General features: G+C 34.0%; 1 protein-coding gene across 7 annotated transcripts in view; it reads left to right on the top strand.

Moving 5' to 3' along the window:
• The window catches only part of FAM172A (family with sequence similarity 172 member A), a 433,278-nt gene that overhangs the window by 186,794 nt on the left and 228,398 nt on the right, over positions 1-18,086 (top strand). For all 7 annotated transcript variants that reach the window (XM_054688529.1, XM_054688531.1, XM_054688526.1 and 4 more), the window contains one exon: positions 17,206-17,325. In XM_054688529.1, the coding sequence (XP_054544504.1) occupies positions 17,206-17,325 (120 nt within the window). The remainder of the gene's footprint in view (positions 1-17,205; positions 17,326-18,086) is intronic.

The raw sequence follows: 18,086 nt of genomic DNA, 5'->3' as shown, positions 1-18,086 counted from the left end.
AATTTAAAATATCCAGTATCCTTTTAATGAATTAGGTTTTATTTCAAAGCCTAGAAAAGCAATTATGAATGTTTGAACTTAGTTTTATTAGTACATTTTCAAGATGATTTAAGATGTTGTTTTATGACAAATAATTATTTAAAATATATAAATAACTTAGGTATATCTTTGTACTATATCCTGATAGAAAGCAAACATTTATTATATGCTGTTTGCTAAGCTTTTTATTTTGTATCTCTTCAACATTCCTATGGGATAATTTTATTCCCAAAGCTTTCACTCTATCAGAAAGAGGTAGAATTTGAGGTCTCCCATGTACAAATGAAGAACATGAGCATCCAACAGGGGAAATGAACCTCCGGATATCAAAAAATCACTGTCTGGATTAGAAAGGAAGTCTTTGGATGTGTGTGTGTGCGTGCACACACGCACACATGTGTGTAAGTATGTTGCATCTAGCAATTGTAAATAATCTCTCTAGCTTTAGAATTATTCTTGGAGAATAAATTACTCATTCCTTTTCCACAGTATAATCACAGACAAATCATCTGGGTAACATGTGTCTTACAAAGTAGAAATATCAAATCATAAGCATTTACATTTGATTTCCTGATGCCAAGCAATAATTTGCTTTCTCTATAAATGCCTCAGCTCCTTAGGACCCCAGAAATACCTGCTTACCTAAAGATAACCTCCTTCTCTCCATTCTCTAAATTTCTGAGCATTGTACTATGTGATGTCTTATTTTCTTAGAGCATACTGAAAATAATTTAACCTTTTTTTAATCACACAGGGTTGGCCTGAGCTTTTGTTATATAATAATTACAGCTTAGAGTGAGCTATAGCTAGTGTGAGATATATTTAGTTTCTGACTATATCATTCTGACTAGGGAATGTTCTAGGATGAACTATCTAGAATTCTTGACATATATTCAGCATACTTACCATAGCTCAGTCACCTTTAGGGATAAAAATATTTTCCTGACTTTATCCCCTCCCCAGCACACACATATATACATGTGTGCTCCCATGCACACATTTGTTGCCTCTCACTGTACTGAAGTATTGATTTTATGGCTGTCGCTTTATTGGTCTTGGAGAGTGAGATTCTTGCATACTTAATGGGCCTATGCATCACCTCCATCCTTGCTACTCTGTTTTTTTCAATCATGCATTGTACCAGCACTGAGATAGGTAGCTACAGAGGCTAGTATACGTAAATTAGCCAAATTCTTTTGTCTTCTTGGTTGTTTATTGCTTCTTCTGTGATGGACTTTCTAGTGAGTGAGATTTAACAAAAATCCTCAATTACTATAGGTCATTACTTTCTTCAAACTTCTAAGAGAAATGCTAGGAAGGAATCAGCGCTTTCTCCCAGAATTCATGCTAAGATGTTGTGGTAAGCCAATAATAGCTTCCAAAGATACCCACATCTTAATCTCTGGAATCTGTGAGTATATTATTTTACATGGAAAAGACATTTTGTAGATGGAATTAAGGCTAAGGATCTTACAGAGAATCTGAATAGATGCTTGTCCAAAGAAGATATAGGCCAGCAGGCATATGAAAAATATGTGTGAAAAAAAAAAAAAGAAAAATATGTGTGGATCATCTTTTATTAGTAGACATATGCAAATCAAAACAACAATTAGATATCATCTCATACCTGTGGGGATGGCTATTATCTAAAACACAAGAAATAAGTGTTGGAGAGGATGTAGATAGAAGAGCACCCTTATATACTCTTGGTGGGAATATAAATTGGTGTAGTCATTATGGAAAGCAGTATGAAGGTTCCTCAAAACATTAAAAAAAATTCCATATAACCCATTTATCCTACTTCTGAGTATACAAAAAGTGCAAAAACATAAACTCCAAGATACATGTGTACCTCTGTTTACTGCAGCACTATAATATCTGAGAACTGAAAACAATCTAAGTGCCCATCATTTGACAAATGGGAAAAAAAAGATGCGGTATATATACACAATGGAATACTATTTAGCTTAAAAAAAAATTGTGCCATTTGCAATAACATGTATATTCCTAGAGGAAATTATGCTTAGTGAAATAAGTCAGATAGAGAAAGACAACATATGATTTCACGTATGTGTGGTATATAGAGAAACACACAAGCAGATGAATTAAAACAAAAATAAACTTCTGGACTATAAGATCAGTGGTTATCAAAAGAAAAAACTGAAGGAGGGTAAAGGGAACAATGGGATAGTAATGGATAGATTTGGACTTTAGTTGTGAACTTAATGTGGTATATACACATACTGGCTCAACAATGAATATCTGAATTTTATATATAATGCAATGTTACTTCATTAAAAAAAATTAAGGCAAGTTTAAGGAATTTAAAACAGAGATTAACCTAGATTATACTGATAGGCACAATGTAATCACTCATGTACTTAAAAGTGGAAGGTGGAGGCAGAAGTAGAGTCAGAAAGGGGATGTGACTATGGAAGAATGGTCAGAGAGATGTAAGGTTGTTGGCTTCACAGTGGGAAAGAAGACTGCAAGCCAAGAAATGTGTGTATCCTCTAGAAGCTGGAAAGATACGGAATTCTTTAGAGTCTCTGAAAAGGATATTTTGATTTTAGCTCAGTGAGACCTAGATCTGACTTCCAACATACAGAACTACAAGATAACACCAGAAACACATTTGTGTTTTTTTTGAGCCACTAAGTTTATGATAATGTGTTAATTCAGCAGTAGAACATTTAGACAAGTGTTAAATCCTGTATCATGGAAGAGCACTTACATATTATAAACTCTCCCTTATCCCTCTCAGTGCTCTGTCCTCCTTGATCTAGTACATTCAGAATTCAGTCCCCTATGTTTTCCTCTTGCTCCTGCCTATGAGTATTGACCAAGCCCTGCTAATCCTTCAAATTATAATCCCTTTCCTCCCTTAAAAAGCCCAATACTTACCTAGCTAATTTGTATTGTAACTTAATGCTAGTTTTTTGGTTAGAGCAGAACTGAAAGTAAGTGTAGGGTAGAGGAAGCACATGTTGTCTGGCAAAGGCAGTGGCTTCTGCATTATGTTCAAGCATGGGCTTGAACTAGCTTTTCACTGAGAGCTGTGAGCTACTTCTGCAGACTCTGAAGGTTCAAGGGAATTGGGAATTCCCCATTCCATTTCTCAGAGTCCCATTCCTAAATCAGGACTCTAATCTGCATTGCCAACCTGCCAGGATTGAGAATTCTGCTTTCTCTGGCACCCTGCTTCTCTAATAAGAGTACTAGTTCTGCTCCTTGGATATTTTTGTCCCCTTGCTGCAGAAGATGAGAGTCTCTTATATACTGTTAATGAAGCTCTCTGGTTTTCACACTTGTTCTTGTGCTGTTTAATGACTCTCAGCTTTCATTGTCTTTCTCCAAAAGCATCTGATGCCCTTGGAAATAATTATTCAGCGCCATTGCTCTTATAATGACTTTTCAATGTCAATACATAAACCTTTCTTATGTTCCTTTCTAACAGTATATACTTTCAGTTCATCACTGGTGAAAACCTTTAATAGTTGCACTGCTATTGCATGCCAGGATTTAGCAGTGCACCACATATTATTCCCATTGAGATCTTATTGCCAGTCAACTGGTAGATAAGTAATCCACCTCCAAAATTTCTATTTTAGAGTCAACTTTTTATGACCACTCATTGGAACTAGCAGTCACAAGTCAGGTTTCCTGGGGAGTAGGATCTTCTGCAGAGATTAACATGGAGATTTACTTGATAAGCTTTCTTAGGATAAATATCTATAGAGAAGTAAAGGAATCACCTGTTTTCACAGAGAGCCTGGATAGACCTACATAGTTTTCCAAAATCGGGGCGAGTGGGTCAGGCACTTAATCCTTAACATTAACTATTCACTAGATACAGCTTCCATCCAAGAAGGAGGCATAATCATGGACCTGGTAATTCTCTTCCCCCAAAATCAATGATAGGAGAAAGGGGTTTGGAGGAGCCTCTGTTACAAGTGCTATCTGCCAGCACCACTCAGAAGCTGGAGAAATGGATGCTCAGGTCTTAACATAGGTGGGAATTTGGTATACTGGGTAGTATATCACAGTAAAACTACAAACATCACTGTATGTATTCCAAAATAATGTGTTGTTTAATGTGAAATTATTGAGCACCAAATGCAGACTTAGTTGTATAAGAAAAGAAAGATATTGCTAGTATTTAATGAAAGCTCCTAGTGACAGATAAACTGGGCAGACATTGTATCTTGCTCTGGCTCCAACTTTCCTGAACTTTTGCAGCATTCCCCCTAACCCCGCCCCCTAGAGAAATCAGGGGACAATACTGGAAAACATGGTTTTCCACAATTGTGGCATTTGGCACGGGGATATGGGCAGAAGGACTGTGTATTTCCTATTTCTACATTTCATAGTCTATCCGTAGTGCCCAGGTTTGTGAAAGTATACTTTTGTGAGATATAGTGACTGTTCTCAGCTGAAACAGCAACACCATGAACAGAACACAAGCATCTTTATTGACATGTAGTTTGGAAATGTCAAATACAACTACAAATTTAGATTGGCCTCATTAGGTCATTAAGGCTTGTGTGTTTGTGTAAATATAACATTTGTTTTTCTTCAAAATTTCATTGATTTGCCATTCATTTGCAAAAATATGTTAATTTGTAAGTACACCTTTGCACCTCAAATGTGCGCATGCTGCATTTGCCCAGCACCTATGTGCCATTCAAACCTTTCTTCTCAATATCCTCCCCTCTCTTTGCTGGTAGCCACCATAGTCTTCAGAGTCAAAGAGGTTTTTTTGTGTACTTTGCCAGTTTGTTTTCTTTGGTTGTTTTCATTCCACAGAAATTCAGTGGTAGTGGGGCTCCTAATGATGACTATCCCTGGTCTGTCTCTTGAATCACACCTATACCAACCGGTCTGATTTGCCACTGCATCTAATATTACAGCTGTCATCTGGCATCGTCCTTCGGCATTTTTCCTGAAGATTCTGTTTGTTACTTTTTGTGTTATTTCTCTGTTCCTATAGTTCATGTCTTCATCTTTCTTGGATTATTTCTTACTTTGAAGGAGGATATCTTCCATTTGTTTCTGTAGAAGAGGATTCAAGATATGAATTCTTTGTCTTTGTGTATCTGAAAAGGTCTTTATCATATGCTTAATATTCTATGATATTTTCAGTGGGTATAGATTGAAATAAGTTGGATATTATTTTTCCTTTTGAATTTTGAAGATAGTTTTTGTCTTCATCGTGGTGCTTCTGTTGCTATTAAAAAGTCCAAACTTGTTCTAAGTACCAATCTCTCATTCTTTATTCTTGAAACTTACGGAATCTTCTCTTTATTTCTGCATTCTAAGTATCACAATGATATCATTTGGTCCTTTGAGCATTTTTTTTTTCATTTCTGCTGTTTACTTTCGGTTTGCAAGAGTTCTCTTAATTATTTGATTCTCCCTTTTTAATAGCACCTTCATTCTTATTTTATGCATGTATACTGTTCCTGATCTAAAGATAATAATGACAGTATTTGACGTCTGCTGCTTTCTGCAGTCTGTTTATTACAAATTGCCTTTATTTATTCTGGTATCTCTATTTTGTATTATAAGGTTTCTTCATATTTCTAATGTTTGGTTTATGTTCATGTTTATCAAGGATTTCAAAGCTAACTGGAACCTTTAAGCATATTGGTAGGACTTAACCATATTTGAACTTCATGTGGTAATCTGAATAGTCTGTTTGTTGGAAACTTTCTCCCATGTATACCTCTATGCCTGCATTTTTTTTTTTTTTTAGTATTGGAATTTTCCCCAACTTTGTTGGTATACAACATTGTATATGTTTAAGTTGTATGACATAATGATTTTATATATGTAAAAATTGCAATATGGTTACCACAAGAAAGTTAGTTAAGACATTCAACACCTCACAAATACACTTTTTTGTGTATGATGAGAATAAATTATACATTCTTACTAACTTCAAATATAAAATAAAGCATTGTTGACTGTAGTCACCATGCTGTTTATTTAGTTCCCAGAACTTATTCATAACTTTGCAAACAGTCTCATTTTACCATATTACTGGAAGTAATAAGATGATAACCTTTACCCATTTCCCCTACCTCTGGCAATCACCAACCTCTTCTCTGTTTCTGTGTGTTTAGTGCTTTTAGAATCCACATGTAAATGAAAACAAATGGCATTTGTTTTTCTCCATCCATCTATAACTCTAGAACATTTAGCTTAGTGTAATTTCCCAAAGAAGAGTTTTGGTTTTTGCCTAAAGACTGAGAGTCTGACTCCCTTTATTTAAAAGGAAGTTTAAAAGGAATGAAGATGGGGGAAGTGAGAGAAGATATGCTGTATATGGTTACCTAATCCCTGTTTTTTTCTTCAGGAACTAATACCAATTCTTCCTGTTATTGCCATTTCAAAATCTCTCCTATAGGTTGTATGAAATGGAAGAGAAAAAAATAACTACTTTGCAAACAGTCTCATTTTACCACATTTCCCTCCTTCAATCCCAGAAGTACCTAGAAAACTATCCCTGTGCTTTGGCGGATTTTTAGTATAAATGGAGTTTGTTTTCACCTTTCTCTACTGCCAGGTTGGGATTGAATTTTCTCAGATCTGCTAAATCAGTTACTGTTCTCTGTTCTCCATTTCCAAAAATGTCATTTTATTTTCTCTTCCCTTTCCTTCTTGGCCTTGTGGATTTACATCTTTGTAAAAAAAAAAATCTTTCAGTGTAGTTCTTATGGAACTTGGGAAGATAATGATATCAGATATATAATATGTGCTTAATTTGCCAATCTGGCTGCAGCTGAGATTGTATGTATTTACAACATGCATTAACAAACTTTGCATAAAATGTCAGTGTGTAACTAATTTAAACATGCAGGTCATATGAACTGTGTCACAACTACTCAACTCTGCTGTTCTGTGTTGAAAGTAGCCACAATAATACATAAGCAAATGGGCATAGCTGTATTGCAGTAAACACAGGTTCGATGACCACTGTTTGGAAAAAATAGATTTGATGACCCCTGTTTGGAGAAGAGATGTGCATTATTGTTGTTTTTTTCCTTAGCAGGGTGGCAAATTTATTCAGATATAATTTATATACTGTAAATTATACCCATTTTTGAGTATAGAATTGGATATTTGATAAATGTTTACCATTGTGTAACTATCACCACCAATCATGGCAAGAAAAACTCTATAACCCCAAAAGGTTTTTCTGTCCCTTTGCAGTTAGCCCCATCCTCCCATTTTCTGATCTAGCTAACCACTGATCTACATTTTTACACTGTATATTTGACTTTTCTAGAATTTCCTATCAATTGAATCATACTGTGTGTAGTTTTTTGTCGAGCTTCTTTCACTTAGCCATATTCTAGTGATAGATGAATAAAAGAAGAATATTAACAATAGATCTTAATTTAGGTTCACTTTCTCTTTTAATAAGGTGACACAAGCTATTCAACTAAAAGAAGGACACATTTTACTTAAAAGTGTTTCATTTCACCGAGACTATTTTTTCATGTGCCCATAACCCTCAGTGCATGATATCCACATAAGCAACACTCTTATCTCTTTATCTACAGGCCCGTAGCAGTTTGGTTCATTATTGAAAAGCAAAAAATTTGTTTATACTTTTGTAGAAGCAAGGATATTAAAATTTTTTAGTAAGACAGTATAAAATGATTTAATTACTGATGAGAAATCAGGGTAAGGTTTGAATTCTAGTTCTGCTCTATATTTGCAATTTTCTTAAGTTTCTTAATCTTTTTTTTACCTGTTCATCTGATTATAAGGGGAATAATTATGCCTACTTTATGGTATTGTATTTTCAGCATTAAATGTGTTACTATCTCTATTTAGAAATATACTTCAGTGTGTGTTACAGAAGCTTTATTATGGCTGCGTTGTAAATTGCACTGAGAGGAAAGCCTAACTTTTTAAAAAGTGGATGGGATTATCAGTGTTTCCTTTATTGCAAACATTCAGAAGTACAGTTTTGGAATCTAAGAATCCTACCAGCTTTGCTTCCCATTCCAGCTTGCACCTGTTTTATGGCAATATGGTCCAATCACAAAATATTTGGCACCATTTCTATAAATTATGGGCATAATTATTTGCTCACTCATTTTTTTACTAACTTATTAATTGTTGTTTAAGCTCCATTTTCAAAGAGATCAAAAGATGGGGTTTTATGTCAGTTCAGTATCACACAGACATTTGTTGTAGTATAGCAAAGGGATTGAGACACTAGAATCAGACAGATGAATTTGCTATCTTATGAGTTGTATGACCAGAATAAATAATCTGTAAATGTGAATGTTTAAAATATAAAGTCATGTAAAGATGAAATGACAGGAAGCATATAGCTAGTTCAGGTAGCTAGTGTCTTAAGCAAAAGATGGTGATAAGTTAGGATGGGATATTTACAATGGAAATTGAGAGAAATTTGTGGATTCTAAAAATTTTGGAAGAGAAATTAAGTCAGGTAAAATGAGAGCCAAGGGTAGGGGAAGATGTCAAGGATGATTTCTATAGTTTATACTCCAACTGGATAGAGGTACCACTCAACAAGATGAGGAACACTAGAGAAAAAACAGGTAATGGAAAGCTGGGAAACCAATGAAGAGTTTACCTTGAGCAGGTTAAGTTTGAAATACTGAAATTCAAAAATATTTTATGTGGTTATGAGTATTGGTCCTTTGTCATTCATATTCATTATAAATGCCTTCTATTCATAACCAATTATAATTTATTAATGAAGCCTTATTGACAACTAATGTAGCTTTGAATTTCTCTCAAGATTGTCAATAATATCTTCACACCTAAATATAGGGAAAAAATGATCATTTCAAGATACCTCTACCTTATAAATTTGTTTTCTATTTTCATTATGTGTAGGGTTGAATCTTATGAAATATCCATTTTTGTAAGGTCAAGTGGCTAATATTAGCAACTTCATATAGTTCAATGTAATATTTAGAAACTGAATAGTGATTATCACATGCATATTATACAACCACCAGTTTTTGACCATTCATAGATACCACTAACCTTTAATCATCATTAAACACAAAACACATATTTTTGAAAAACCACAAATTTAAAATATGCCAAAATGTAAATAAAAATTTATTCCAAATTATTTTAACTGGATTAGAATGAAATTGCATCCCATGTGGCATAATAAATTATATTTTATATTTCTCTATTATAGATGTTGTCTTCTGTACTAATGTACAATTTTCATTTTGTTCATGTATAAAGGTGTTAAATAACAGAATCATCTAAAAGTTTAAAGCTGAAACATATAATTTCCTTGTATGTGTCTTCCTGGATTAGAGCCATATGGTATTTGTGTCTCACTCCTTCTGGAAGAGTACCCTACAGGCCAATTCCTTGAAATGTAAGTTTTCTTTCCTCATGTGTCTATGGATTGGTTGGATACAAGATGGTAAATTGCATTTTTCTACCTTCATAAATCCATCTAACTTGGATATCTGTCTCCAATTTGTGTTTTTATTTTTTGAGCTATATTTTACCTAATAAAAAGTCAGCTTTTGAAAGAAATAATTTTGATTTTTACATTTTGTCCTTTTTAAAAAAGATGGCTTTATATTAGTGTTCTTTCTCCAACGATGTCTCAAGTATAAATAGCAAATCACTGGTGGTACTAGGGGCAGCTTGGGGTGGGTGAGGTATATATATTTGTGTGTATATGCCATGTCAAACAACTGAGATTAGTGACTTAAGTGTGTGTTAGTTTAAAGTAAAAAATCCTAGATTTTATTATTCATAAAGAAACTGTTAGTAAATATGCTCACTAATATAATCACAGAAAGATTTTATTAAATAATCTTTATGTTTTGATATTGAAATTGGGTATTTAATGAACCTTTAAATTTGTGCATTTTCAGCTTACATTACCTAACATGAATTATAAGTTTAAAGTATACATTATAAGAGAACTCATTTTATAACTTTATAGCAACAAGTTAGCTGAAGAGAGAAATCTGTCAAATTTGGCAGTGGTTCAGAAAATATGTGAACCTGTCACTGTAAGCAGTCTCAAAGGGCGAAATGCTTTATAGGAGCTAATTAACCTTAGAAAATAATTACGCAAATATGCAAATGTTGTTTAGATAATTCCATGTGTTATCAACTCAGGTAGTCCATCATAAATGCAGACCTAGGTAGTAGAATCTGGCATAGTTGATAAGGCTTTGGTTACTGCATCACTTCTGTTTGGCATTTAACGATAAATGATGGCAAAAGTATATCAGGAAATTCAACCTGAACCCTGAATATAGCCAAATTCCACAGTGTAAATATCCCATGCATTTTTCCACCAGCAAACTCAATTAATAGATATGCTTGTCTTTCCATGCACTTTGTCCATTTGCATATTCTAAAATCATCCAGCTTGAAGCCACTCAAATATAGAATGTATTCTAATGCGAAATTCATGGAGAAACCTGTAGAGTAGATTTAGTATGTTTGCATTTCTGTGATTATAGCATATTAGGATATCTTTCCTATTGTATTTTTTAGTTCAAAATATACTATTGGTAATATCTCTTGATTATAGTTTATGAACATGTAATGGCTGTGGACATTATGTGGGCTATAAAATTGAAATTTTAGTAATGTAACATGTCAGAAATACATATTAAAACTACTCTAAATTTATTAATCATGGTGCTACCTGTATAGGAGGCAGCAAATATTTGGCAGAATTTGTTTCATTTTAAAATGCTGGCAATCTGGCTCTCTTTAATTCTGTGAATGGTAAAAAGCAATAATTTTGTGAAGCCTTGGGAAAATAGTCACATCAGAAAGCCAAGCTTTTTATAGCTGAGGTTTATCTCCAGTTTTAAAAATATTTTGAATAAAGCTATTTCTTAATTGTATGTCACTAGTTCTTCAAAAATGGAATTCATTTAGTATCATTAAGCTTCTTTTGATGATTCAAAATCACTATTGTTCCTGTCAGTTACTGTGCTTTCAATGCAATACTGCGCTTGGGGTGGCTCAAGCAATGCTGGTAGTCTTAGGCTATTTGCTATTTATGCTCTTCTAATTTTTGTGGGTTTTCTTTTTCTTCATTTACTTTCAAGCCTTCAGCCATCACTTCTTACTCTCAAACCTATTTGAAACAACCCTTCTTATTTGCTGCTTGTAAATGTGCAGTGGCCTGACCAGATGTAATAATTTGTTAGATACAAAGACGTAAAAACTGTACTGCTCTAAGTTACTGATCCCCCCTGAAATTTAATTGCTCAGTAGGACTTGTGATTTTGGAGGTTGTTTCCTTATTTCATTATAAAAAAAAATGTACTTTATAGAAATTTTAGACAATTCAGAAAAATGTAAAGAAATTAAAAATAGACAATATTCTTAAGCCTACGTCCATAGAAGCTTAGCTCCTTTAATTAATTTTTATTTCTTTAACCCTTTTCAAGCTTTTTTATACAAACATTATACTATATATAATATCACATGAACTGCATGTATTACTTCATAAAGTAATTATATAGCTACTCCTTGAATAGCTTACAATGAGACAGTGATGAACATTTTTGAGCATCAGTCATTTATTGAAAGCAAGAGTCTTCAAAGGGAATTAAAATATTCCTTTGTCTTGGTTTTTGAAGCAACTTCATATTTTGTGAACAGTATCATTGCCAATAGCACTAGCATTTTTAGTTATATATTAAATGCCTACAGAATGCTTTGTGTTTATAGTTTGAATTTGAAAGAGAATCTACTACCATCAAGTTGTTTATATTCGGGAAGAAAGGAGAAGTATTATGGTGGATTAAAGAGATAGCAGCATAGAGGAGAACCAATATAGCGTTCAAATTATGCCCACTACTAGAGCTGAGAGGTAAACTTGAGTCAGCAACATTTCTTAATTGAACATAGGCGTGATACTTATACAGGTAAAAATATATAAATACTTTTCATATATTTCTCATAAGATGTTGCAGATCAAATGTTAGTGAAGTTCTTTTCCTTTCTGCATAAAGATCTGATCTTCAGTTAACTTCCTAGCTCTATTTACCTGAAAACCTGACAAGGTTAGATTTGGGTTTCCCAGGTAACAGATATTCTGAAGTGGATATTTGCATACAGGAAGTATGTTGGGGAGTTCTCTTGAGATCAGCACCTGTGAGGGAGTTAAAAAAATAGAATTTGACAGGAATTGAACTGCAAGTAAAGTCACAACAAAGGCCTCAGCTAACACCATGGTGATCTCTGGATCTGGGATGTCTTTTTAGAGATGTCCTTACTTAAGGTAAGATATCAGATCTTTATAGATCCACATCATCTCAGCCAGGCATTGAATATACATTACCTCAGATGTGGAGTTGTAACTTTAGACAAGTTAACTTTCTTTGGCTGATAACAATCCCTCAGCTAAAGTGATCAGGTGGTAATACACAACTCAGTAAATGGGTGCTATATAACTAAAGTGGGTTCTGGGAAACACACTATCACATCTACTACAACTGGATTAGAAGGAGTTATAATGTACTTTACCATAGCTTTAATCTTACCGGAGGGTTGTAACTCTATTGATTGGGCATTTCCCTTGCATGCAGGGACTTCGGAGGCCTTTCCTATGGAATTGTTTCAAAAGGTGTCAACTTTTGTGGATTTTAAAATTTAGCTTTTAAGTCAGGATAGCTCCTGCATCTGCCCAAGTTGAGTCTAATTCCCTTATTCCTAAACTAACCCCCAGGGTCCCCAGAGAGTAATTCCTGAAAACACTAGGTCAACTGCTGCAAGACTCCCACTAAAAGCAATGCTTGGTGCTGCCTTCTGGCAAACTGATTTCCCCTATCTTTGTGAGGTTGTGAATATCAGTGTTACCCAGTACACTCTTGTGTGATGATTTATTTAGTTGTACCTATAAATGACCCTATAGTGGGTATGGTAGTAATTTTTTAATTTGTTCTCACTTTTTAGAACATGTTTTAAATCTAAAAGTAAAGAATAACTTGATAATCTTAGCATCAGGCTGAAAATATTTAAGTACTTAGGACACTTATTTTGAGATTTCTTTTTCTTTCTGCTGGGAGACCACTATGAACAGATACTGCTCCATAAACTATGGAGCACAGAACCTCTGAAAACAGTCGTCTTTATATGTGAGCAGTAGAAAGAGCTGATGATTCTTAGAGGTCCTTTAGTCATTGTGTTAACCAAATGAGCAGGTCATTTGGACCTGTTTGCCACTTTCTTTCACTTTTGTCATAAAGGTTTCCTAATTCTTCCTTATTTTTTAAAAGACTTATTTATTTTTGCATACAAGAGCTGGGGTACAGGCCAGAGGCATAGGGGGTGAGAGGATTCACCAGAGATAGAGCAGGGAACAGCAAAGGCAGATTGACCAAAGCACACTGCTGAGGGGAGCAGCGGGCAAGACAGGAGAGGTTTGCTGTGCCATTTGGGTTGCTCCCCAGCTGGCCAGGGGATAGAACTTGTGCTGCAGAGGCTGTGGACGGCTTCATAGGCTGCATCTCAACCCCTTGTGCCACCAGGGAGGCCCTTGATTCTTCCTTATTTAACGACTCATTCCATCCCTCCCTTACCATTTACTCTGCTATCACCTGGAGTAATAGTATAATCTGTAGTGTTCCGTATGGATTTCTGAAGTGCTCTCTACCTTTGGACTTTGCCTAATCTGAGCTGTATTACCTATGGGATCCCAGACTAAATTCCATGATTGAGTTTTGTCTAGATTTTCAGACCATTAAGATATATAATCCAGATTTTCCTGGATCATAGGTCCCTAGAAATGGTGAGAAGGAAAACTAGAAAGATAGCTTTAGAGAAGATGTTCGCTCATGAGTTGCTGTTATTTTGCTGGCAGTGGGAGCCATTTCAATAATGAATGTTTTGACAGAATATGGGTTGATCAGAGATGGGTTTTAGGAAACTGGTCTGGCAACAATGTAAACAGAAAGACTAGTTAGAATCTGTATTATATGTGGATGCAAAGTGAGGTAGAAATGGAAAGAATGGGACAGATAGGATCTCAACAGTCTAAAAGAATTGCTGACTATGAGAAGAAAGCAAGGAGGGACTGCTTTCTTTCACTGAGGTCAAATATAAATGTGGATTTATAATGGACCAATACACTTGATGTCGAGAGTATATCAAGAAGAGAGAAAATAATACTCCCCACGCTCTAGTACAGCTTTTATCTTTATGTGTTAACAGCCTTATGAAATTGCAAATACATTAAAAGGCCAGGATGATTTCCACATGTAATTACTCTTAGTTGATCAGCAGATCCCAGGAAATCATCTGGGATTTTCTGTTTTTTAAATTGTCCTTACACCTCCATTTCCAGCCCAGAGCCTAATGGGGGCAGAGTAATCTATGTCCTACATGTTTTCATTCTCATCATGTAGGAAAAAAAATATTTAGGGCCACCACAGATTGAAGATTGTTATTTCTGTCAACTGTAAAAGATAGAAACTCTGTTACCCCTCTGCCTGCTTTGTTTTCACATTTGTTTCATTTGAGATATAACTAGGGTGACCAGGTGGGTTTTCTCTGAACAGTCTCTCAATTTAGACCTGTTCTCCCAGTGCAGTTACTAATAATACCTTTCTTCACTTTCAAAAGTGCACAATAAATTGCACAGTAAACCCTATGGTTACTTTATATAATTGTACAGAGAAGAGCTAAATATATATTAGTTTAAAGAATAAATATAAAGAACACACTTGTGTGACTACCACCCTAGTCAAGAAATGAAACGCTGTCAGCCACTACAAATCTGCTTCCCAATCACCACTCTGTCTGTCTTCATTAGAGAGAACCACTATTCTGATGTATATGATAACCATTTTCCTACTTTTTAAACTTACAAAAACTAAGTTATCAAAGCCAAAAATTCCCTATAAAGATTTCCTTCCAGTTATTAACCTTTTTATTTCATATAATTTGTGCAGATAATTTGATGTTTATATTACTGAAAAATAGCTTTGAAAGTATATTTGTAATTTAGAATAGCTATGAGTTTGTAAGTAATCACCCTGAAAATAAATGTAATGCTTTCATATTTTATTTTTTACTTTAAATTCTTTGCTTCAAAAATTTGATAATCTAAGAAACAATTATAATATAAACCATTCAGAACAATAGTGGGAACATATACAAGATGTTGTTGGAGGACATTACCTAGCCTTGGGGATGATAGAAGGGCCTTTCTAGAGAAGGTGATGTCTCATTTGAATACTGAAGATAAGTAGGAATTATGCAGGTAAAGGTGGTTGGTGAAGTGAGGGAAGAGCACCAGGTCATATTCTAAACACAGGAAATAGCCCCGTGATGATAAAAGTATGGCACAATAAAGTTACTTCAAGTTGTCCCCTGCAGTTGAATCACTGCAAGTGTTTTCTAAGGTCTCTCAGCAGGAAAAGGCTTTATTTTGTGTCAAGGTATTTTGCAGACCATGAGATAGAGTTCAAGAGAAGTAGAAGCAGACCATGAAAGGCCTTAAATTTGAACCTGATTCTGAGGGCAATTAAAAAATTTTGAAGAGTTTCTAAGCAGGGAGTAACGTGTTGACATTATCATATTCATATTTTTGAAAGGCTGCTCGCACTATGGAACTAGAGAGCACAATAAAATGGGCAATAGAGGCAGGGAAATTGTGCTGGCCACTGTTGGGGTCATCCATTTGTTGAGATGGCTTGAGCTAAGCCAGAGGAGATGAGATCAGAGAGAAGTGGATAAATTTAAGAAACAATTGAGGACAGACTCAACAGGATTTTAGTGATTATTTAAATATGGAATTTGAGGGAGAGAAAAAAATGCACTAAAATCTCAGCTGGAGATAAGGGGAACAATGTCAGTGACACGAGTTTGTTGGAGACACTTTTGGCAATGCCAAAACAGGTGAGTTTACAATATCTGAGACAACTCAAGGAGAAAATGACCTTCTTAAGTAATTAGATATATTGGTCTGGAACTCTGGAGAAAAATTTAGGACAGAGAGAGATATCAGAGAACAGTGGCTATTAGGTAGCAAGTGATGCCATGCATATGGACCTTAAATGTGATATTACAAAATTTCTAAGATGGAAAATATGAATAAATTGTGTTCATTGTCTAATATATTGACATTCTTAAGATTTTAGTTTTTTGTTGTTAAACCTTCCAAGAAATGTTGGTACAAAACACTTTCATGATGTTTTGTTTTTTAGCAGTGTACTTTTTGATCAATATCATTTAGCTCTTGAATTGTTTTTTTTTTTTTTTAACATCCAGATTTTAGCTTTAAACACAGTATGTGTCGGCTATAGAAATAAATATAATAAAATAAAACTTTTGGAATTAAAGCAATGTGCATATATTTATTAGGGTTTGGCATGCTAGGAGAAATGAAAAAGGACCCTAGGTCTATATGTTTAGATTTCTTCTGGTTCTAAAAATAAGATCTGTTAGAAAATGATTTTAGAAAAAGTATATATGTATATATTTTTTATTTTTATGTTCCCCATACAATTGCAACCTCCTGATTTTAACCCCAAGCCCTCCTTTCCCCCCCTACCCCCTCCGCCAAGTATGTCTCTAGTTCATAGTTGTTTGTTGATTTTGATTTTTTTCTTTCTTATAGTTTTCTTTTTCCTGGTCCCTTATTTAGGTTTTCTAGATTCCTGTTATGAGTGATACCATCCGGTATTTTTCTTAGAAAAAGTATATTTTTAATAATTCTAACAGAAAATATTTGTTATGCTTGTTATCAGCATACAGATACTTAAAATTTCATAAGTCAAGTAATTTATATGTATGTGTAATATAAATATTTTCAAATTTAAATGAGAAATATTACTGAATCTTTTCATTTGATCACTAATTTTCTGCTGTGCAAGTCTATTATATTTTGATATAATTCAATACCTCCTAAAATGTGCTTATTTTGAATAATTTTTTTCAGAAGATTATAGTTGCAATTAAGCTTAGCTTTAATTTACTAAAGTTTAATACTAATTTATTCTCCGATTTGAATTTTCAGTGCAGTTTTTCTTTTCTATTATTAGCTTGAATGTGATATAACCATCTTATTTCTTATGCTATGTAAGCAAGCATAAAATTTAATTTTGACTAGTATGATAATAATTAGATATAGCACATAATATGTAATACTTGTTTTCTTTATAGGAAAATGGATCTCCTGAAGAACATGCAATCTATGTGTGGGACCATTTCATAGCCCATTCAGCAGCTGAAAGTGTATTTTTTGTTGCTCACAGCTATGGAGGACTTGCTTTTGTTGAGCTGGTAAGTGTACATTTATTTTTAATTCACAAACTCCTTACAGTTTTACTCCTTCCTCTCGCTTTTTCTTAATATCAGTACTATTTTGAATAAATAATTTTATATTTTTTAAAGTATACTTATTTTTTTGTGGTAGAGGTAACAAGAAAAATTTTGTCTGTCCCATTTCTTTATATATTGCTTTTTTTTTCTACATTATAGCTCACTTTTATACATTGATGACATTTGTGTTACCTGTTTCATGTGTACATGATTGAAGATTATATAATCTGTAAAGTGCTTAAAATTTCAGGAGACACTTTGGATATTTGGGAATAATTTGATAACCTGACTTTGTCTCTACAAATTAGTACTTGATCAGAAACTATGTAATTAATATTATAACTATCAAAAAGCCTTTATAAATCTGCTTCTAAGTAGAACTCATTGCTTGGCCATATAAATACTTGCATGTCAAAATAAATTGATTCTTAGAGATAAGATTATGTGTATGTGATGGTAAAAATTATCAATATATAGAACTTGTCTGTATAACACGCAACATTACAGTTACCACACTTTTTGCCAGTATGAATGGCTTGTGAGTAATAATCAGTAATAATCGTGTGCTGAAGAAAAATTTGTACCTTTCTGTCTATAACCCTTATGTCTAAGCAAAGTATCAATGCTATAAGAAAATGATTCATTTGGTAAAAACATATTTTATAGTTTTAAATCCAAATAGTTATAAGTAGACATTTGAAGCAGACACTCATTGAGTTATC

The sequence above is a fragment of the Talpa occidentalis genome, unplaced genomic scaffold, assembly GCF_014898055.3.
Source record: "Talpa occidentalis isolate TD23 unplaced genomic scaffold, MPIMG_talOcc4v2.1 talOcc4.6, whole genome shotgun sequence".
NCBI classification, from domain to species: Eukaryota; Metazoa; Chordata; class Mammalia; order Eulipotyphla; family Talpidae; genus Talpa; species Talpa occidentalis.
The sequence above is the reverse complement of the archived record's forward strand: the minus strand, read 5'-3'. Positions and strand labels throughout refer to the sequence as shown.